The sequence below is a fragment of the Triplophysa rosa genome, linkage group LG20, assembly GCF_024868665.1.
Source record: "Triplophysa rosa linkage group LG20, Trosa_1v2, whole genome shotgun sequence".
Lineage (NCBI taxonomy): Eukaryota > Metazoa > Chordata > Actinopteri > Cypriniformes > Nemacheilidae > Triplophysa > Triplophysa rosa.
The window spans coordinates 4,564,738-4,589,365 of record NC_079909.1 but is presented as its reverse complement, the minus strand read 5'-3'; the positions used below and the strand labels follow the sequence as shown (position 1 = coordinate 4,589,365).

General features: G+C 37.8%; 1 protein-coding gene across 1 annotated transcript in view; it reads right to left on the bottom strand.

Annotated features, from left to right (window-relative positions):
- The window catches only part of ttll7 (tubulin tyrosine ligase-like family, member 7), a 75,180-nt gene that overhangs the window by 29,471 nt on the left and 21,081 nt on the right, over positions 1 to 24,628 (bottom strand). The window contains exons 7-12 of the mRNA XM_057362543.1: positions 21,137 to 21,353; positions 20,103 to 20,267; positions 18,816 to 18,974; positions 6,912 to 7,006; positions 1,503 to 1,647; positions 695 to 768 (exon numbers count right to left, since the gene is read on the bottom strand). Of these exons, the coding sequence (XP_057218526.1) occupies positions 695 to 768; positions 1,503 to 1,647; positions 6,912 to 7,006; positions 18,816 to 18,974; positions 20,103 to 20,267; positions 21,137 to 21,353 (855 nt within the window). The remainder of the gene's footprint in view (positions 1 to 694; positions 769 to 1,502; positions 1,648 to 6,911; positions 7,007 to 18,815; positions 18,975 to 20,102; positions 20,268 to 21,136; positions 21,354 to 24,628) is intronic.

Sequence of the window (24,628 nt, the reverse complement as noted above, 5' to 3'; positions counted from 1 at the left end):
ATTTTCAGGGAATAACAACTTTGTTTCTCACAGGAAGATATCATGACCACAGTGGACTTAAAATGTACATGCACTTACTTTTATGAAGCTATTTTTTTAACTTTCCCATCCTGCCTCACATTTTTTTGTGTGTGCTTAAAGAAATAAAATTCCTGTCATCATTTATGGTTCAAAATCTGTAGGACTTTCTTTGTTTTGTGGAACCCAAAAGAAGATCATTTGAGAAATGTCTCGGTGGTTTTGTGTCCATACAATGGAAGTCAATGGGGACAATTCTTCAAAATACTGTATCTTCTTTTGTGTTCTGCGAAAGAAAGAAAATCATACAGGTTTGAAATGACATGAGCGTGAATAAATGATGAAAGATTTGATCCTTTTCTCTAAAATGTCCCTTTCAAAAAAGAATGGACATGCAACAAGTTTGAAACAATATGGTGGCGAGTCGGTGACAAAATCTAAAAATTTTAGCGGACCTGTTTCTTTAAAACGCTTCCTTCGTAAATAGATTGCTGGGTTTTGAAACGGAACATCTGCCGCATTTCTGGGACGCACCGATGTTTTTCTTTCGTGTTCCCAACATGTTGTCCTCGCCCCATCCCCATTTAAGAGTCTCATAAGGATACAGTCACGTATCCCAACCCGCAGGTGTAAGCGAGATGTCTTGCAGTACAACAAACGCTAAGAGACCCCCTACCTGTAGTTTCCCAGGTGTCGCTTTTCGTGCTCGTCCCTGGAGACCTGCTTGCGGACTTGGGCCAGTCTTTCTTTCTGAAAGCACAGCACGGGTGAATAAGTGGTGAGAAGAGCAGCAAAGAAATGTGGAAATAAAGCTAGCGCTATCCTGCGGTGCAATTTAGACACCCGAAACCCAATAACAATGTCGACGGATGACTCCTTCCCCACATTAAGAGGCACCTTAATGAAGTCTGAGAGTTAGCGGGCACGAATAACAGCCTCTTCTCGACACTTGTTAATACGGGGGGCCCATTCATAATTCATATAGATTTAACTCCCACCGTAGCATTTTAATACATCAAAAACTATAATTGTGGAAAGGTCAGCTGGTCAATTTGCAGTGGCGCAGCAGGGTGTCTCCTATTATAGTCACTGATCTCTGTTAAATGCTGGTACAGGCATATTCGCTCAGCCCCCAATCGCCCATCCCACGGCTCTTCTTCAGTCGGCTTTGCCCTTTGAAAATACCACCTACCTGCAGTCATCTCACACTCATTCATCTCTTCTTATAATAAAAGTTGATTGAAAGACCAATCAAGGACAGATGCACAAAAGCATCTTCCACTGAACTGCCTCTGAAAACGCTACTTGGTCAGGCATCTTTATTTCGCAACGGAATTACAGATGCAAAGGACCACACAATGGACTTTCAGTAAGTATACGTTTTCGCTTTCTTCCCACATGAGCACCACAGCTCAATTTTCATTCTTTGGTGAACTAGCTCCTATGAACTGTATTTTTCTGTTTAACTTAAATACGAGCCGCACCAGTTCCTCTCTCCTACGCTCCAGTAGGTGACGTTGTTTCTCCCATTCAGATGACCCCGTCAGTTTCCTCATAGATCCTTGTCCGTACAGCCGGCGCTGGGCTTCTGCCTTCTGCTGGGCCAGATTCCGCCGTTTATCACTTGCTCTAGATAGAAAAAAGAATGCGCTCGTGAAACGGCACTCAAAGTAGCCTAAACTTCCAGCCTGAATCCTGACGGACTTCCACACTCCATACATCACTCGGCTTGACAGCTTTCAGCACTTCATGATTTCATTGGTCACTGGCCCTTTAAATTTGCTGTTGTAAATGGCCACTCAGGGTCAGCGGGGTCGTTTCTTCAATTTCGCACTTTGGGCTGCTTGGTGGCGTGAATAAAAATGCACCAAGTCATTGGTTTCGTGAAAATAAGAAACACAAGCAGGCTTTGATATGTTGCTGGTTCAATGAAAGTTTTGGATCAGCTGAGAAACAGTAAATGTGTGTAGGGACCTACAACAAATTGAATGCAACAAAATGGTTGCAATTAGGGGTGAACGCTGTGACTAAAATTATCAAGGTGGGTCACTTCTTATCACAAAAACAATATATTTATCAATTATAGAATTACAGAAGAAGTTCCTGTTTCACTACACAAACGTTTGAACAAAATACAACCAACAGAATATTTGTAACCAATTTTAAAATGTTTTAAAATGAATATCTTTAAGATTGAATTATATATGTGTGATTTAAACTAATAATAATAATAATAAATAAAAACTGAAACCGGATGTGCTTCTGGACCAATGTTTGCGAATTGGTCTAGAGTTTTTTTTCCTGGAAATTCAACTATCCAAGTGTTTTATATTTTTTACATAACCATGTCATTATTTTTTTACTCATGTTTCAGTACAGACGCATGTTTCATCGGACGCACACTCCTGGACTGCCGTTAACTGTCGTCTGTGTATGTTTATCGGTCTGGCTAATGTCTAATAATATAGCTATTTATATTTTATTTAATTTATGTTAACATTCATTTATATTATTATTTTATTTTATAATAATAGTATTAAATAAACAATTTGTTGAATTTTGACGTATGTTAATATTATTAAATAACATTCTGTTGAACGGGTTGTGTAGTTTTGACCCATGAGAAACCGTATGGTACATTGACATCAAGAACTTGAGGTTGGTATCGCAGTCTAAATTCTAAATATTGGAGAGACAAGTTTAGCCAAGTAACGCTTCTTCTCTGTTTCTTTTGCTTGTTATCAGAAATAATCTACAGGTACTCTATTGTTTGTGAATGTGTACCAGAAGTTAAGGGCAGTCCACGAACGCACGCATGCGCAGTAACGTTTGTTTATGTTGTTGCTTTGAAACCGTCTATAATATAATTTTTTAATACTATACACTTTAATTATTTATTGTTGAATTTGAGGGGTGTAAATAAAAAATATATTTATCAATAACAAATAATTAAGTTCAGCAGTTTGAAGAAGTGACTATTTATTTGCTTTGCGGTAAATACACAGCACAATATTACAGCTGTGTTAACTGTTTGGTTGAATCTTCACCGGTATGATGTATATGGCATTCTCTACTGTCACCATTCTACCGCCTAAGCCGTAAGCTAGCATTCGTGAAACCTGATGTGCTGCTGGTCTGAGTGTGTCTGAGTGTGTCTGCTGTTATACTGTAGGACTATTGTAAAGCCACTCTGGATTATATTTAGTACAAAGGGTGAAACAGGGATCTGAAGAGCAGGGCTACAATAATCAATCAGAGGTGACCCTGTGTGCAAACAAATTCACACACACACAAATACATAGGCAACACACTCAATAAACAAAAGCACATACACATATGAGACATATACACACCTGCATAAACACAATAAAAGTACACAAAGGAACACATTTAAAGGAATATTCTGCTGTAAATGTACAGAAATACAACGATCATTTAGACTTAATGGATAACACTACAAAATAATGTTGTATTTGTTCACATTAGTTAATGCATTTGCTAATAACAACAAACAATGACGAATACTTCTACAGCATTTATTAATCTTAGTTCATGTTTATTTCAACATTTATTAATACATGTATAATAATTTAGTAAATGCTAATAATCAGTAAATGCACAGTGAACTAACATGAATAATTTTATTAACACTAACAAAGATGAATTAATGCTGAAACTATATTGTTTTTGTTAGCTAATGCATTTACTATTGTTAACAAATACAACACTGATGTAAAATGTTACCAGTCAGTGATTGAAAAAAAGTATTTTCTGCAAGTAACCTTTTTTTAAGTATATTAGATCAATGGACATTCAAATGTTTTTTTTATATAATAATACATAGAGGGGCGGTTTCCCGGACAGGGATTATCTTAAACCAGGACTAGGCTTTAGTTAAATTAGGACATTTAAGTAGTTTTAACAAACATGCTTTACTAAAAACATTACTTGTGTGCATTTTGAGGCAACACAAAGGCACTGACGTATTTTAAGATATGTCAGTGTAAGTTGATTTCAGTTTGGACAGCTCTTACATTTATTTTAGTTTAGGACTAGTCTAATCCCTGTCCAGGAAACCACCCCAGAATGTTTTGAAATTAAAGCCATAAAACATGTAATGTAACATGTATAATGCTGATCCAACACTGGTCCAAAACAAATCAAAACGTTAAACAAATATCTTAAAGATTTAATTATATGTGTAATATTAAAAAAAGAATAAAAGTAAATAAATAAATAGTTGAAGTGCCTCTGGACCAATGTTTACATCTTGCGCTGGCTCAAAGTTAACTTCCGGTCTGTGTTTAGTTATTATACAGTATATCAAGTATTTTATATAAAGTTTTTATTATCAATATTTTAATGTATATTCATTTTATTAAAACTACTGAACAGCTAGTGATTCTTTACGGAGGTCTACCGGAAGTTCAGTTCTGGCCACATAGCATTTGTTTTTGCCACCAAAACCATCTATATTATGTGTCTGAATATGAGACTAATAGAACTGTGTGATAGTATTGCTTTTCAAACTTATCTTTTTTTACCAACCTAGTAAACCTGTCAACTTTAAAATGATAAAATACCAGATAAAAATAACAAAACTTTCAGAAAAGGACATACTGTACTGTTATAACTAACACACTCCTTAACCCCACGTGAAGACATTACTATGTTTTCTTTTAATGAAAATATTAGGCCATGTTCGCACTTGACTTCTTTTGCTAGCATCTGTTTTACATTATAATACTATGGATTAAACCGTGTTTAAAAAAAAAGTCCTGAGCGCTTTTTTTAAACGGCAGCGCCAGCGTCTTTTTCTGCAGCTCAGAGCGTCTTTTGAGGTTGAAAAAAATTTTCTGAAAAAAAAGACCTACGTCAAGCACCTTTTTCACAGCTAACCAATGACAGAGACCTGTTGTTTCCATAACAATATGCGAGGAACGTGACTGGTCGAGAAGGCTCAAGTTCGAAATAATAAAATGGCGGCCGAAACGCCCGTTGGAGCATAGTTTTGAATAAATGTAAGTTTCATTTTCGATAACTTCTGATTGCATTTCTAGCGCGAAATTAGTATTGTAGTTTTTAAAGATGTGATTGGTTATTGCAAAGACGCTCTCTGTTTATAATTCAAATAAGACTTCCGTTACGCTGCCTATGAAGCCTGTCTTTCTAAGCTGCCGTTGTGCACAAATGCTATCTTTGAACATTGCTGGCTGCTATTTGTAACCACAACGCTGAAAGCATTTTTTTTTTTATTAAAAAAGCGCCATTGTCAACTTTTTCTTGTCAAAAAAGAAGTCAATTGTGAACACGGCCTTAGTCCGGATTTTACAGTTTAAACACTACACAATCTTCACTACATAATTCAAAGATATTTAAACGCTGTAACAAAAATGCTTTTAAACCCTCTGGTATTTAATTTAAATGTACTGTCCATGGATAGTAACTTTTATATAATTTAGTATTCAGACCAAATTATCCTTTAAAGGGGACATTTCATGAAAATCTGACTTTTTCAATGTTTAAGTGCTATAATCGGGTGTCTGGTGCATCTACCAACTCAGAAAACATTAAAAATGACAATCCAGTAACTTTGTTTACGTGAGCCTATCTCTGCAAGCCTGTGAGAAAACGAGCCGTTCAGATTTCGCTCGCTTTCTGACGTAGGTAGTCGTTCTTATTATAATATTACCGCCCTCTTTTCTGAATGTGTCCACCCATGGGGCTGCCGCCATTTTTGTTTTCGCAAGCGACATATGTGAATTAGTTCCGACACCATGGCAAAAGTAAGCAAAGCATGCGAAGTGTTGTGTTGTTGGCTGCACAGAGCAGCACAGAACACTGTTCCCAGCCTGACAGGAGAGCAATGGATTTATTTTGTTTTCAATGGAAATCCACCAGACTGAACGAGGCAAAGCTGCAAATAAAGACATTGTAAGTACCGTTATTTTTTAAGTAAGACCTCAGGGACCTGTGGCAACTTAAAAGTAGGTAAAACGTCATTGTGAAACGTTTTTCCGTTCACGCAAAGAAAGCAATGTGTATGGCTTGTAAACACGCAACGGGATTGTCCTGTGTGACGTTACTTTCACTTAGAGAAAACACGATGCGTTTGTCTTGAGTGTCTTCACTTATAGAAAGCAGTGTGTATGGTCTGTAAACACGCGACCGGTTTGTCATGGGTACATTCACTTATAGAAAGCACAAAGCAGTGTTACGGTTTGTAAATACGCGACCGGTTTGTCATGTGTAATTTCGCATGTAGAAAACGCCTTTGTGTGAATGACGCCTTTGTTTGGAGTCGCTTATAGAAAACAATGTGTTTGGTGTTTAAAGACGGAAACAGCGTTTCTCATTCGCTTTATGTGACCCTTCTTTTGTCGATGGAAGCACAGGCTCACAGCCCTGGCTGAGTTTTCTGTGAAAAGGGGGCGGAGACTAGCAGCTCATTTGCACTTAAAGAGACACACACCAAAACAGAGCGTTTCTCCTCACATGCAAAACTGGGCAATTAGGGCATGGTATAATAAAAGATCTGCGGTGTATTTTGAGGTGAAACTTCACAGACACATTCTGTGGACCCCTCAGATTTATATTACATTTGCGTAAAAGTAGCAAGAAACCTCTCCTTCAAACTCAAACACATGCATGTATAAACAGGCTCACACGAAGTCTTGCATTTCATGCGCTCACAAATAACAAAATGTCTGAAATCTTCCTTAATATTGTTCTTTCAAATCAAACAGTAGCAACAACATGAAGACCCGTCAAAGAGTATCAAGTATCTCTGGAGTGGATCGACACTTTCAGAAAGACAGTGAAGAGTGAGGTTTCTGATGAACTCTTTCTTTTTTTATTGCTAATGGGACTCTGGAGAGAGTGTTGCTGTTTACCTGATGTTGAGCAGTTTCAGGGTGTTGAGCAAAACCCCCTTCTTCACGTCGTAATCGATCTTTTGATCGGTTCCAAAACTTGGAGCACGATTGATCTGCGAAGGAAAAAAAATGAGAAAGATTTTTTTTTTTTCATATGTATTGTTCTCAATTTCTAAATGAAAACATGAACACTGCTTTGCAGAAATCTGCAAATTTGAGAAGACACATTGAAAACAGTCTCTGTGTTGCATTACTGAGCTTGGCATCAATAGTCGTGGTTCAGTCTCAAGAACCACAGTTGGCATTGATGTTCAGAACAATGGGATGCGTGCGAAAATTTAAGCGAAAAGCATCCAGCTGACTTCATGAGAGATGCAGATCTTCCCACCATATAACAATCCTGTTTGCAATTCAACCCCCATTTTTCTTCAACTTTCTTCAACCTTCAACTTATGCGATCGTGGTTACGTGACAAAAACATCTGCAGCGGTTCTTTAATTACGATGTCTGAACGGGACAAAGAATTTTTAGCAAATCTCACAGCGATCAAACAGGCAACAAACCAAACAGTCCATTATGCCGAACTGGCAGTGCAGATGGTGATAGACGCCACAACTTGATGGGCACGATTCTTTCTTATCTCGCTGTGGGAATCTATTAAACTGTGGAGGCATGACAGCTGAGTATGATAAAAATCCCCAGTAAATTCACTAATATAGTGCGAGTCCTTTCAATACAGAACGTGATGGACATTTCGTATTTCTGCATCGTGGCATATCAGATCGGCTCGCTTTGATGCGGTTCAGCTGGTATAATAGTGCATGAGAATCAAATCTTTGCATTGTGCTTTACATTGTTTGAATTTGATCATTTATAATTATTCGGAGTCATTTGAGCAGTTAATTAGAGATAATTGAGCAATAGCATCAGTCTGCCGTGCATTAGTATGATCTGTCGCATTCTTGCCAATACCAGCAAATTCATCAGATGCCAGAGTTCTTTTTTTCCTGAGTGGATGTGAAAAACAGGAGAGGAAATGAGTCCAGCTTGCGATATCTACACAATCACTGTGATATATGGTATATTCACTCACAACTTCACTGCGTAATGATGCAGTGTTTCTAATGTTGACCAAAACTTCAGCAAGTATATATTTTGCAGTTCATATGAAGTGACGTGTATTGTCCTACATACACACATTTTTTGTAGTACAGCACAAAAATTCAGTTTTTACAATAAAAAGTGAGAGCACTAAAATTGAATGTAGAGGCATTAAAGCTGCAATCTGTAACTTTTGCTTCTCTATCGCCCTCTCAGTTTGAAAGACAAAATTGCAGGTTACTTTGCATACTTATCCTTACATATTTAAAAACAACTGACATTTCCCACAAAACCTATATATTTTTATTAATACTTATGTATTTATTTTTCAAGGAGCAATGTGGAGATTTTAGTGGCATTTAGCGCTGAGGCTGCGAATTGCAACCAACGGCTCACTCCACCCCTCCTCCCTTTCAAAGCACTACGGAAACTCACACAGGACTAAGATGTCGTCATGTTTTCACTTCTTTGCTGAATGAGATAACGTATTTATGAAACATGTTCTGTAGAGCGATTAGTCTGTTTAGGGCTACTGTATAGAAACAACATGGTGAATTATGTGAACCCGTGGCGTATGTAGATATAAATAGCTCATTCTAAGATAATAAAAACATAACGCTTCATTATGTGAGGTCTTTATACACCTCTGAACACATAGTTATGTATGTTATATTGCATTTCTGTCAACAGATCCTCCTAAAAACTACACACTGGACCTTTAAGTTACGGATTGCAGCTTTAATACGGCTGTAATGAGATGTGATATATGCTATTTATATCGCAAATTAAACCTTACAACATGACCTTTTAATTGAGCTGCATCAAAAATAATGTTTTAATGTTTTGTTATATAGATTTGTGCTTTCACTGATTTGAAAAATGTAGCTTTCTTAATTTTCATTTCCATTTTATATTTTCAAGCGACAGACCGACAGTATACATTTTTTATGAATATACATACATTGAAACTCAAACCTTAAATGTTGCCAAGTATGTACAACAAATGTGTATCAAATCATGAGAAGCAATTTAACACATCACTGCTGTCCTTCTGAAACCTTGTATCTCCATATTTCGTTGTCACTGGGTATGTTTGTCAAAAAGGATTAAAAAGTCCTTTTCAACTTTGACAATACAGTATTTAATCCATTTCCTGAAAAATAGCTATTTTTTGGACATAATTTGGACATGCAAGTTTTCGAAAGGACAGCGAAAATGTTTTATCTAACAGAAAAAAAAACATACTAAATACACCTTAAAATGCTCAAGCTCACTATATGACTGTACTATTACGGATGAACTAAATCTAACAAATTTTCATCCGTTGGTTGCTACAGTAACACACATTTTTATCCAATGTGGCCATTTGATAAGATATTCTTTGTTAACGTCCAATATCTCTATAATAATGACTTTTGCATTGTTGACATTTGCTTTAACTCGTATTGACTACTTTTACAGTTCTTTAATGTCTGTTTTGGAGCTTATCCCCACCAGCTGGTCACAATTGATTTGCTTTGTACATAAACATAGCATTCTGCTAAACACATTTTTGTGTTCCACTAAAAAAAATCAATTTGATGACAGAATTTGTATTTTTGGCTGAACTGTGCCTTCAAGTTAGCGACAGCATTTATCAGCAGGTAAAAATCCTGCTTATTTCGGCACATTGAGGGATTTCTTCACCTCAGACAATAATATGCTCTTTTGTATTCCATCCATGACACTCGACAAATAAACACCAGAGGCATTCGCTCACCGCTGCCAGCTCCGATATGGCAAAAATTGGTTTTGGGTCTGGGTTTGCACATTACTGCGGGTAAGACACACAACATTAGTGTTTCTGTGTCAGCACGGACAAACGGTTAGAGAAAGATGGCAACCGCGGAGAGGAATGACAGCAGCCGTAGCTGCCCCTCGCTGGGCTCTTAATAGAGCTGCCCCGCTCGGATGTTAATCTCTCTCTCTCTCTCAGAAAGGTGATCGCTTAGAAGAGAACCGTAAGATAATATTTACATCACAACTGAGCGTCGGAGGGGGGGATCAGCGGGAGGGGTGGTTGACGGTGGACGAAATCAATGAATGTGCCAGCCGTAACCTTAGCAGCGGTAACCGTAGCAGCGCTAACTGATCCGCCTCACGCTTTCTGAGCTCTCCGGGCCGGGCCACGTCACCCCTCGCTGGTCTCACAAAGCAAAAAAGACGCCTCGTCGAGATCTGCCACACGGGAGTTAGGATGTCGGACAAGTTTTGGATTTTTTCTTAATAATTCAACATCTTTTGATAATAATCGTTCCGACACAAGTGGGTTTTAGCAAAGCTCCTCGCAGCCATCGCAGGATTTTAAATGACACATTTTCATTGTGTTTTACAAAGACTTGTGGTGCATTAATGAACCAGCATTCTTGAGTTTTGTTGTTTAGTCGTTCGCTTGGTCTGTCTAAACCAGTGGTTCTCAAACTGGGGGCGGGGGGCCCCAAGATGGCTCCGGGGGCCACAGATTTTGTGGAATTTTTTTAAATATAGAAATTTATCATGAATTGTATGAAAAATAAGACCACCAACCAAATGAATTGATGTTCCAGCATTGTATAACTGAATATGTTTTTGGTTTAATTAAAATTCTAAGTTTAAAATTCTAAGTCTTTATTTGGGGGGCAGCAAAGCAATGCACTATACACAAAGGGGGCCTTACAACAAAAAAGTTTGAAAACCACTGGCCTAACTAGTGTACACCTGAACGTGAAAACGAAGTCATTTCTTTCTCTTCAACCCTCTCTGTCTGCCACTGGTCGGGCAAACAAATAGCCCCGCCTTAAAGCGATGCCATTGGTTGAGCCAATGTTACGTTTCAGTTGTTTCGAGGACACTTCTGCTGGGATTAGAGAAAGCGTTTCAACATCAAACATTGAACCGTGTCACCTTTAAAACCCAATACACATTGGATCGCATTGAAAACCCAGCCGACTCATTTAAGTCATTTGCAATTTGTTAGTGAGGTTTTCTCTTAAAATGACCAAACGCATTCAAAAATGTTGGAAATTACTGTTGTATTGACTATTATACAGTCCAAAAAAAGTATTTGTGTGAAAACAATGCAACTTTTACCTCAAACTTGTGATGTCTTTATGGTCTTCCAGTAATTTAAAACACATGGTGAGAAAATATCATTTCTTTTTGCACTGTTGCAACGCATTATTATGCAGAACTATATGTGCCATCCCATGCATCCAGTACATCAAGAAAAAAACAAACATCATCACGATAAACAAAACGGCACAAATTCACATTGCTCTGAATGCTCAGGAACACTGATCCGGGCTTTGCTAATGCAGCAGCTGCGGAAAGAGACGTGCGGATCGCATTTCACGTCCTTATCAATCACGGTTTTGTTCTATTTTCGCATTCGATTCCAGCAGCGAAACCCAATCAGCGTTTCTATGCCTGTTAAGGGCCGGCCGGCGACCTGACCCCCCCTTCCCAGAGACTCCCAAACCCACAGAGTGTCACAGTGCTTAAAATAAACATCCAGATGACTCAAAGATTTATTTCGGAGAACGCTGTAGCCTCCTCTAAAAGATTCGACTCGGCTTTTTTACTGCAGTCTCACGGAAAAAAAGCAACGTAATTTAGTTTTGTACAGATATAGACAGACAGATGAATGCATCACGGTAATCATTTTTTAATAAACCTGAAGAGAGGAGCACAGCAGCTCAACACTGCCATCTAGAGTCTCTCGGCACCGCAACACGACTTTTATGACTTAATTAAGAGCAGAGAAATCGAATTGAGAAGTGTGACGGCAAATGCACGCGGGGAAAATCAAATTAACCCAACAGAGAATGTGATAGATGTGTCCGAGACCACTAGTCAAGATGCTTCTGTTTTGCATTTTTCTAATTTAATACAACTTTTCATTGCAAATTATATTATCAGCATAACAATTTGTGTGAAAAATTAACATGAATTGCAGAATAAATGCACTCGGCTGGCATGCTCTCCACAGGTTTGTTCCAAACAGCATCTCATGTGCTCCAATGGAAGCAAAGAAATCACACCTTACAAAAAATAGTGTCACATATTCAATGTCACACAATAACTTCCCATTAGAAAAATCACACATGAGATCTCTTTAATATCTCAATGACTGTAAAAAATAATTTTGGGGGGTTAACTTTAGAAAGTAACCTGGCTGTCGTAAAAATTTGAGTTCATTCAACTTAAAAATATTAGTTAACTAATGAATTCCATGCAAACTCGTTGTGTTAACTAATATTTTAAGGCAGCCAGGTAAGTTGAACCAACGTTTCTTTTTTTACAGTGTAGATATTAATCAGATTAAATAGAGAGCAAATGAAAACCTTTCCTTAAGTCTCTTGCGTCTCCCATATTTCTCCTAAAAAAAAAAAAACATAAATCTTACAAATAATTTCAAGACATAACGTACCTTTTTTATATTTTCCAAAATTCCAGGTGTAAATTAGATTTTGAATCTCAGATTTTCAAGGCTGAACCCCATTATAAGGATACATACAGTAAAGCAGATATCTGATATTATGAGGCACGCGTTGCATAATTTATGATCGTCCTGTGAGAAATCTTAAGGAAGTTGGGGGTTTGAAAATTCTGTTTCATGCATAAATTCTTAATGTGCAAAAACTAATTCACAAGCTGAAAAACGGACGCCTTTCAGTGGGAGAATTTAAAAGTATGTTATAAATCCCAAAATAAAAAAAGCCCAAACATGAACATTTTTGACACATTCATCTTCTCTTAAGGTCTCTCAATATTATGGCATCCCACAATGGGATGGATGTAAAACTGGTCCAATAGCCAGGATGCAGGACACCAGTCAACAGATCCCAACCTCACATCATTTCTTGAGCCAAAGTTGGTATGACAGGCCGGTCGAGACACGCCAAACAAACATGAATGTTTTGATACTACAGTGCTTTTCAAGCTTTTGAATGTACTGTAGTTTTCTAACATTTTAATCACAATAACCATGATAGGAAAATGACAAACCACTGCTACAAGAAAGAACAATTCCTCAAGATTGTAATTCTGAGAAAGACAGAGAGGTAGAAAATGAGTGAAGAGGTGAGCAGTAAAGATGAGCATGCGTTCGACAGATGAGCTCTAAAGTTCTGCTTAACCTGCGCTTGGCACACACTTGACAACTGCTCGCTGCTTCCCTAATGACTGTCAGAAAACCAACAGCGTCAAGGACAAAACCTCCAACACAGCTAAACACAAAATCAAGTCAATTTGTTTGAGTTTTCCTACTTTGTCCTTATCTGCAATGATGTTCAACCCATGAGACAGAGTGAAAAGAACATTGGTTCGGATCACCGCTGGTCTATTTGTGTAAAAATAGATCTAAAACATGACCAGCATCAGTTTGCCCTTCATAAATTTGCTCTCTTTTATTTTGTGTTCATTCTTGATACCGTTTATTTCAAAAATACTATTTTAAATATGATTTGTTAATCATTTTAGTCATTTGTGTAGTGTATGAGTGGATTGTTAGTTTCAGTTTAGTTTTTGTTTTCGACTGCCAAACGCATGAATGTCATGCAATGTATTTAAATGTACATTTTGGGGGGTTATTTTACGATAATAGCATGCGTTGTGGTTTGATTTTCATTTTAAAATGTTGTGATAACTGTATTTACATTGCACATACACACATGTTCAGGCATTTTGAGCAAGTAATGAACACATTTATTTATTAAATAACTAAAAACACATGAGACAGATACAAAACAGTTCAAATGTTTGAAAATACAAATATTCCAAGTGTCCCGAGGTCAAACGATGGATTTATATGAGGAACAAAAAGCGATCACCATCTGTTGTCTTCCGGTTTCTGCTGTGTTTCCCGGTTTTCAAATCTGGCGCGTTCTGTCTGATCGAGTATAATGTAGGCATTAAGTTTGATGTGTGCGTTTATGTGTCGGGCTGAATGTTATTCTCAGGGGGCTAAGCCCACTATCCCTTCAAACCCCAGCAACGCCCCTGGTTTAACTCGCCTGTATTTCTGTCTTGTCTGTCTTCAAGTTAAATAATATTTGTTTCGGCTCAAATTTTCTCAATGTTTCAGCTGGTTTGCTTCGGCTAATACAGGATACGAAGGATACATTCCTCAGTATTCAACCAAAATGATGTATATTAGAAAACATCATAACATTTTCAGGAGTGTGTGTGTGTGTGCGTGCGTGCGTGCGTGCGTGCGTGCGTGCGTGTGTGTGTGTGGAGACTTCACAGAAAAGCAGCTCACTAGATTTTGGGATGCATGGAGCTACAGTAACAAATGATTTCAAAGTCATCCAAACACGCTCTCACTGAACGCCTCCACTCCTCGAATGAGCCCAATTGAGAGACTATACTCTCTCTCTCTCTCTCTCTCTCTCTTTGTGCCTTTACATTATTCGTCACGCCAGCTTAACATCACCAGTGTGTGCAGTCTCTGGAAAGTAAAAAAAGCAGGTAAGCCCAAGGGGGACGGGGGAGTGATATCAATGTTGCACCACAGCATTTGACTAATGGCTATTCAGGTCCCTCTGGATGCCCCGGTCTGACCCGTAGAGTGGCCGAACCTTCCCATCAGCCCCGTGAACGAGCATCACCCAGATTAACATGTTAATGGCGCGCTCTGGTGCAGACGTAGGCAATGGTGCCTCTGCGCGTCCGAGCTAAAGAAAGTGAGGTTTCTCCGGTTTCCATGTTTGTGTCCCTGCTCGTATCGATGACTCGAATGTTTTGAATGCCAATGGATGGGGAATAAAAACCCACAGAGGAGATAAGATCAGAACAAAAGCTGTCTGACCAGACCTAGAATCCTGCTGCTGTGTGTGTGTGTGTGTGTGTGTGTGTGGGAAGGGTAAACCCTACGGTATGGGGACAAAATGTCCCCACAAAGATGGCAATATCCAAAATCCTTGTCCTTGAGGGGACATTTTTTGGTTCCCATGAGGAAACAAGCTTATAAATCATACAGAATTAACTTTTGTGAAAATGTAAAAGAGCAGACAGTTGTGTGTGATTGTTAGGGTTAGGGGTAGGGAATATGATATACAGTTTGTACAGTATAAAAACCATTGCGTCTATGGAATGTCCCCATAAAACATGGAAACCCAACATGTGTGTGTGTGTGTGTGTGTGTGTGTGTGCGTGCGTGCGTGCGTGCGTGCGTGTGTGTGTGTGTGTGTTCGAGTGCATCCGTTAAGTGTTTATTTAGCTGAAGTGTGTGTTTTTAATGCGTTGGTGTTGTAATAATGAGCATCTGAATGTGTTTGTGTGTGTTGGGATTGTTTTAACACTGGGCTTTTTGTGCGTTAAGTGTTCATTTAGCTTGCGTGTTGGCGTTTCAATAATGCGCATTTGAGTGTGTGTTTGTTTAAGCCAAACGCTTTCTTCCAGCATTTAGCTGGGTTTAAGTGTGTTAAAACAATGCCACACATCATTAAAATGAGTAAAACACAACGTATAATGAGTCATTTAAGCTGTGTGTTGATCTATCTGATGTGTTTTTAAGACGTGTATGTATTTGTGTGTTTTTTTTAACATATGTGTGTTTATGCGTGGGAATTGGTGCTGATGTACATTTTCTCAAATCTGACACAATTTAAGTTGATTCTGAAACACAATTTCAAACACACCCCTGTTGAAAAACCCCCAGCATATGCTGGTTAGGTATGTTTTGAAGCAATGTAGCTGGTTTGATCTGGTTTTAGCTGTTTTAATTTGTTTTTTTTCTTTTTTTTTTTTTTTCTTTTTTTTTTTTTTTTTGTTTTTTTTTATTTTAGTTTTATTTCATTTTAATTCAGCTTAATCCAGTTCAATCCAGCTACTTTGCTTCAAAACATACCTAACCAGCATATGCTGGGGGTTTTTCAACAGGGGTGTGTTTGAAATTGTGTTTCAGAATCAACTTAAATTGTGTCAGATTTGAGAAAATGTACAAAAAAGACCCTTACTTTTTGAAATGCCGTTGCTTTGCTTTAAATCAGCTCATTTGGTTTCAGTGCCATTTTCTTAAAGCAAAATGAATGAATAAAAATGCAGAGTGATTCACGATATTGGTCCGTCGAAGAAGGAAACAGTCGGCTTTGAAACTCAAATGCTGCAGTGTGGATGTGTGTCTTGACTAATCACTCGAAATCGGAAATAAATGTTCGCTTCGTAAATGTAGCGTGAAAAAGAAACAGCTTTTTTCCCCTCAGTGAGGAGCTTGTGGTATGTTAATTGATGGGAGCTTGTGGCGGGCTGCTAGTAGCACTGAGGGATCATTATCACTGAAGCCGAACGACTGCGTCTACCGCCACGCTTTGTGTTTTCCTCCCGAAACCTGCAGAGAGACGTACACGCGGCCGGGTGATGCTGAGGAACCACTGTCATTCAAGACCAGACGTTCCTAAATCCCCGAGAGAAATTCCACCATGACTCCACTTACAACAATACAGTAAATAAACAAATATGAAACAAATATTCACTCTGGTGTAGCTACATGTAGGTGCTCACGTGGGAGATGCAGGTTCGAATCTGGCTTGCGACATTATCCCCTGTCTGTTGTCTGTACAAATACAAACATCAATAAATTCAGTTTCTAAAAAAGAAATGATTCTGGGGTTTTAACTAAATAGTAAGAAAAATAATCATCTCCGAGCATTCGACATCCCAGAATCAGATCGTAAGTGGGAAGCTGCTGCCAGAAGTTTGGGTTAAAAGATTTAGGTCAGGCTTTACTGCCGCACACAAGCGAGGGCCATCTGCAAAACCTGACATGGAACTTTGTGGGAGCGAACGGCGCGTGTAAGAGCAGCGGCGCACCCGCATCCAAACCGTCTTAAGCTTCAGTTCTGACCTACATTTCTGCAGCGTGTCTGTCAGACGACTGAGTGTGTGTCTGTTCTCGCCCTGAACGTCAGGCTCTGAACGTGCTACGATTTAAGACTTCATATGTGCATGAACCCCACTTCAGAGTCACATTTATAAGGTGGCCACATTGCCCGAGCCAAAAATAACGACAAATTTGACATATTTATCTCAATATAAGCCTAAAAAATGTTCAATTCTAAGAGGCCCAGTCTTTATATTTACAGTATGACAACAGCCTAAACCTAAGAACGGAGGATGAACTTTAATGTAACACGAACAGATTAGACTCTACATTCTGCTTGAATCAAACTCTTGTAAACAAAATCAAAATTTTCGTAATATTTTACCATTTTTTACAATATATTTATTTTATTAAAATATATTTTACATTCAAAGCAATACTTCACCTTCCAAATGAAAATTCTGTCATCATTTACTCACCCTGTTGTCATTTTAAACCTGTATGATTTTCTTTCTTCTGCAAAACACAAAAGAAGATATTTTGAAAAATGTTGCTAAGCAAAAACCCTTGGTCCCCATTGACTTCTATTGTATGGACACAAAACCAAATGCAAGTCAATGGGGACCGATTTTCATTTTGAATGGGAACTATTCCTTTAAAATACAAGAATCGTATTTGGTCAAGTCAGTCAAAATTATTCTTTTATATCAGGTTTAAAAATATATATTTTTGTGTATTTTCTATTATATTCATTCATACTTTTTTGACTTATTTTAGTTAAAAGTGTACACTTTGTACTGAGTTGTGTATATTTGTATATATTTTGTATTATATGCATATTTTGGATATTAGTTCTATTTCTGTATAGGTTTAATGTACATATCATGCAGACCAAAGACTTTCACCGAACACTACACTCCTGTGTTTTGGTTGTGTGAAAATAAATGTGATTTGATTATATTTTTTTAAGTACATTCAAAGTAACTTTAAAGTTACTTTAATACTGTATTTTAATATAATATATATGTATATTAAATACATAATATATTTTTGATATTTAAAATACAATAATCATTTTTGCGAAGACATCTATATATATATATATATATATACACAATATATTTTAGTGTACTTTTTTTTTCAATAAAACATTTACTGCTTTATTTTCAGTTATCAAGCATGTTTTTATTTAGTCTTCATTAACGTTAATAATCCCGAACCCGACGGGGTCAGCTTGAAAATCCTTAACGTTGAGCCCCGGTTTAAGTACTGCACGGTTCACCAAAAATTGTAGCTGCCACAAGAGATGTTTTTCATTAAGTAATAACCATGAAAAACACATGGCGGAGTCTGAGAAATCATTTTATGTTAGCAGAGTTAAAGGAACGGCTCTGGGAACGACTGGAAAATGTTGTTTAGATGACTGTCATCCAACGCTGCTGACGCAAATGAAAATAAGAAACAGAACAAAAGAAACGCCGAACCTAAGAATCTGAAGAACTGAGGGGTTTCATCCACACAAATAACTGCCTCTTCAGATCATCTTTCAATGAGACACACTTGTTTAGCTGCATTAAAAGAACAAAAGGACTCGAATCCCCAGACATCTTTAGAGAGGTGAACGTATCGCATTTCCACAAAGTTCAAAAATCAAAGTCAGTGTTCCACTAAACAGCTCTGTTCCAAATCTTAATGTACTGCCAATCTAGATGGCATGTATAAACATCTCAAACATTATGCAAGACCCAATATTTGCATGTGCTGGGTATTTCTGCACTTAAAATGCATCAATGTGTTGCAATAAGATCAGCAACAATGCAATATTTGCGTGCCTCGCTGCCTATATAAAATGCAAAAAGCCATGCAAAAGTGGTTAATAAAAAGGGGTTTCGTCCCATTAAGACAGCCCTTGCTGTCACAGCGTAGCTTGAGTAATGAGATGAAATGTGATTTTGAAAGGTCGATTGAGTAGAACAGACCTCCAGCAGCCACGGTTTCAGCTTGCGGTCAAGGATGATGTCAAAACCCAGCACCTCAAAGCAGACGCTGGCGCTCCCTGGTGGCTGGCCGGGGCGGCACATGCGGTAGGCGTGGAGAACATGTGGCTCGGCCACTATCAGCGTCTTCACCACCAGCTCCTGCAAACAGATCCACACCATTTGGTTTCATAACAGAAGTCAGAAGTTTGAGACACAGACACAGTTTTTGGTTGGAGACATTTTGTCTTTTGACCACGACGTCCTGGTCAATATTTCGTTATCTTAAAAGTAATTGGCGGTTTAGTCCATTTCACACTGAAATGCCATTCCATTTTAGCCAATGATGAAATGATCAGCGATGAAATCGTTACATAACATGTATCAAACATCTCTCAACAATGGCCTCTCAATACATCCCTATAACCTCCACTTTTGTTATTGGCGATATAATCATATTGATTTCAATAAATTATTTAATTGTCAAATCATATTTTCTAATCAAAATTTTCTCCCACAAACTTTGTTGATGAGAATAATGCCATCCAAACAGTACGTTCAAGCACACTCAATCGCTGAATGTCCCGTTAGTTGCCCATATGAGCGACTCATTAACATCCCAACACCCTGAAGAGACATGATAGGTCAAAGACTGACAGCCTGCCGCAGGAAGTCACGGACCCGTCACAGGAAGACAGGAACAGACGGACTATATCAGCTGCTGTACTCTCTTATCACGGGTCTGGCAGGCCGGTGGTCTCCTTGCATGATTAAACAGAGGTTGTGATGAAGTCTGATAACCGGCGGGCCGTTTGTACAGTGGACCTCGAACGCATGAACAAACGGTTTGGAACCCAGCACGCGCCCTACCCGGACAACAGAAGGAGGTGTGTGTGCGAGAAATTCCCGAAGCTCTGAGCTGCTTTAACGTTGAAGAAAAGACTTCAGTAAATGAGGAGCGTTTAATATCAACACCTGTGAGCCAACAAAGGGGCAAATGGATTACAAGCAAGAGGCACGCTGGGTAAACTGCCACTCTTGTGCGTGCACTTGGTCAAGACGTCAGCAAACACTGAAATGAAGAGAGAGTGAAGTTTCATTTTACAAAGATGGAGAAATTAGATGGGCGGCGGGAAGAATGAGGAAGCGTAAACAGAAAAAGGAGAAAGATAAGGGCAGAGCTGTCACACCACTAACGCGCTGACAGGAAACAGATTCACTTTGAGAAGGAAAATATGATCAAATTGTGAGGCTGATGAAAGGAGACGCAACAGAGACGAATCGACTCACCGATACGTCTCCCCAGAATTTGGCCACGTCGTAATTGTTGGTTCGGAGGAACTCGGTGAACCAGCCGATGGACCTTTTGCTGCCTTTGTTCACCGTTTCGTCTCGCTCAAAGTTTTCGTTGTGTTTGTTGACCGAGTAGTTGGTCAAGTGCATGTAGAGCTGGTTCTGAAAGAAAGAGCCAACAAAAACAACTTATTTTAAGAGAAGATCAAATTTATTTATTTGATGCAAACAAAACCAATAAAAAAAAACATTTAAAGCAAAAAAACGTTTAAAGCAAAAGACAAAACAAAGACATAAAGAGACTCTGTGAGGCAAACAATGCATTCAATATGCTGTATTGTTGTATATCTGATGATATATTTGATCATTTTCACAAATCTTTGTTGGTCCTAGAATACTTTCTTCTGTAAATATATAGACCTATAATATATCAAATAAATGAACAGACCACCTTTTTTAAACAAACAAAGAAAGAATTCTAAAATTTAAAATTCGTTTTTATTCATCTTGACTTGTTCTTTTTTTAATCACCTCTCGATTGTGATTTAAAAAGCTGTAAAACTTGTGTTTTTTACGATGGGATTCAATTTGATGATTAAAATATCAATAAGGGTATTTGTTATTTTTAGACGCGTAGATGATGTACTCTTTCAGAAGATGTCTAACAGCGCCCCCTAATCTAAAACAGTGAAAACATGGAAAGTCTGAAAAACAGCAGCGGGGAAGCATTTATGTCATAAATGAAGGAAAATCTCATCACATGGAGGGAAAGAGTTTAAAATGTTCACTAGAATTTCATAGTTTCATAGTACCAAAACATACTAGGCACGTGTAGAACAATGCACTGGGTAAACTGTTTGTAAAGCCATTCTTACGTTATTTGTCACATTGAATTTAGCGTTTTATTTGAATTTAACAATTTATGTCGCATGTTTTTTTTGTACCGTTCGACAATTTGCATAGAAATGGTTCGTTTTGCGAACAGTTTACAATGTAAAATACCTAACATTTTCACAGTGCTCCTAACTTACCAGGTTGGACTCACTGGGTGCATGGTACTTCTCCGTACCCATCCGCACCAGGCCGTCATTGTAGAGGAAGACACGCAGAGGGTCACAGGAAGTGACGAGGATGTAGAATCTCAAGTCAAACTTATAGCCCTCCATGAGAAAGGGCTTTTCTAAATATTCCTGCACAATGAAGTGATCCCGGACCGGAAGCTTCTCGCAGTTCCGTATCAGAGATATGCTGCAACAGAAAGGTTCTGTAGTGAACATCCCAAAACGGTCCCTCATATAGAGTATATTTTACAATTAGTTAAGAACTCAAATCTCTGAAGCGTAAGAGAGCGGCTTTATAAAGGTTCTGTCTAAAACGCTGGTTTATGGAGCTTGAATAGGTCCAGGGTAATAGGACCCGACGTCTCTGTCTTTTTCAAGTCCTGCCATCATTTATTTCCTTTCATTTTGAGCTTGAGCAGGTCTCCAGCACTCTACCGCTCCAGCATACAGACGACATGCAAGCAAATGCCAAACACGTGAAAAAGTGAAGTTTGGCTGTTTTACAAACAAAGGGGCCTTAGAAAAACCAGTTTGGATGGTAAAATATACGGCCTTAGGTCTGCGTAGACTTAATTAGTTACATGTTTCTCTTCCTCCGCTTTGCATGTGGCCTCAACGTTCACCTGAGACGCCGTCGTTTCCAAAGACCCCCGAGCTGCTGAAGGAGGGCACGGTCATCACAGCTCATTTGTTAGCCGTGTCAGCTGATAAATATGCCAATTGAATTTGTCGGCTTGTTCTTGGTGCAATTAGACGTGGAGGCTCGGCGCTTGCAGAAACACAGCTGAACGCTTTTAGGATTCGTGCGGTTGGCCGTTGCTTCAAGTATTTGTACTTTTGGCCTTGAGGACTACTCCAAAACACAGTTTTACTTCAATCGTACTAACAATGTCCAACAGTGGGTATAAAGTAGGGCTGCGTGATATTCTTGCGAAATAATGTATAATAATATGCAATGTGCGATACAATAATACACATATATAATAAAAAATGAAATGTATTTAGAAACTGAAAATCTAGTTTGCCAGCGAAATTGATCTAAAACTTTGCAATATTTCAAAAAGTTGTGTATTGTATGTGTCAATCATTTAGTTTTTGCGAGCCATTATGCGCAATATTTCAATAATTCTGTATCTTGCAGCCCATGTATGGATGCTTCACAAGAGAGATGTCATTTCTTTGAGAGACATAAAAGCTAAATCAAGTCTATATATAGCTAAATAAACAAATAATCACAAGTTTTACACAATTTCACATTATAGCAGAATTTGAAATTACAAAAAAATTGCCTCAATTATGTGATATTTAACTTCATTTTTCTTACATTACACATGTATCATAATGCATGTCAACTATCTTTACTGACACTGTTGATATACTAACCTTCAATTAAAAGCTATTGGTCTAAAATAGTCTGTTGTCATGGAAACATGGGACAGTAGTAAATTATGTATAAATTGACATGATATAAATGGATTATATTTATTTTATAATATTAGATTGCAATATATTACTAATTGTCATATTTGTAAATGCATTTTAAATGTAATATTTTCAATATTTTTATGTAATATTGTAATCTTTTCTATTTACATATTTTAAAATCCCAAGTCTATAAGCATAAAGAAGTTTTCATTACAGCATGTAAAAGTTTCCATACAGTTTTAAAATGACCTTAATAAAACAAATGTTTAAACCTGTTAGTCTTAATAACAATCAGCCTCTGGGAAATAAAGGTGCCTGTAGTTGAAGAAACGCCCCGTTACGAAATACATATGTGACCTCTGATTATTCACAGTTGTTTGTTTCGAACGAGAGCAAAATTGCAACATAATGAAGAAAAACAAGGCTGAGGGCCACAGAAAGACAAGCGTAACGTCGAGTCACTCCATTTTCCCTATTAAAATGATTCAAAATGATTTACCGTGATTGAGTCTCATTTCTGCTGGCGTAATAAGTGGCTCCTGAGGGGTCTGCGGAATTTATTGCACTTCGCACGTGTTCTGTTTTCAATAAGAAATGCCACATCTATCACGGCTTATCATTAAAACGTGTTTTGTTTCATAAATAAGTTACTTCATAATTAAAAATTAAATATTAATTGCCATTTGAATTTGGGTCTCAGTCAAAGGCAGCGCTCAAGCCAACCTTCCTTATCTCGCAGGTAATGACGCTCAGGCTTGCCGTCCGCTGGCTCAGGTGTGTTTGTTTCGCGTCCAGTAGCTTGTGTTGCGTTGTGTTATGTCGTACGGGATAATGGGGTTGTTTGAATTGCGTGACATGATTGATGAGGGCTTATGGCAGGTAATCAAAACCCACTTTGGCCGACTATTTAATTTGGCAGCGCTGGAAATCTCGTCTTTGAGGCCTCCACACTTTTTAACAAGCCTCTGCTTAGACACAAACAATATTCATTTAGTTTTGGGCCTGAGAAATAAATTACGTAGGACGATATAACTTAATTTCCTGCGTCACGCTACGCTTTTCAAATTTAATCTCCAAGTCTCTCCTCCGCCGAGCAGACGATCTTCTTTCGCTGCTTAAATGCGCCACAATAACTCAACCTTTTGATGACTTCTCTTTTTAATAAGTAGTGGCTTTCTATAGTGTATCAGCATAGTCACGTTCATTTTCCTACAGGATGATAATAAACAGCCATAAACACATCTTGTGCTCTGTCTTCTGGTGCTGTACACGTTTAAATTCACTTACAGCTGGGATTGGTTTGTGAGGAATATTAAAGTGATTATAAGGACTGGAGATGAGACCACTGGTGTATATACTGTATACCTTTCTCCACTGATCAAATTTATTTGTGCATTCTGTATTGAATTACGTCGCAAATTGCAAGTATTTCATTTTATTATAGTAAATGTTTAACAAGTGACAATTTTTGAAGGACTACCAGAAAATGACTTGATGTTACAGCTCAGGATTGCTATTAGTAAGGGACTTTTTGTGCCCCATCTTCAGCCAATCAGCAGCGTCAGAAATGAGTCACAAGACAGGATACAAAAAACTGTGAAAAGATGCAGATGGAAATCTATTCAGCAGTATTTAATGAAAATTTTAATTAAAAAAAAGATTTTAATTCGGTAATTTGTGTAAAGAATTATGTACCAACATCTTTGCAATTTTTATTTTATTAAAATATTTTTAATAAATACTCATTTTAATTAACCACTAGCTTATAGCTTGGCTTTTAGTTTAATTGTAGTTTAATTTGTGTTTTTAATTAGCTATTTTTTATGTTAATTTTATTTTTATTTTTAGCAATTTTGTTATGTGCTTTTGTCATTTTATTATTTATTTATTTAATTTTATATTGCTATATTGGTTTATTTTTAGTTCAGTTTTTATTCATTTTCAGGTAACACATTTTGTGCCTGAACTTATGTTTTGAACAATGTGTAATTTTTTGGAGGATCTATTGACAGAAATGCAATATAATATACATAACTA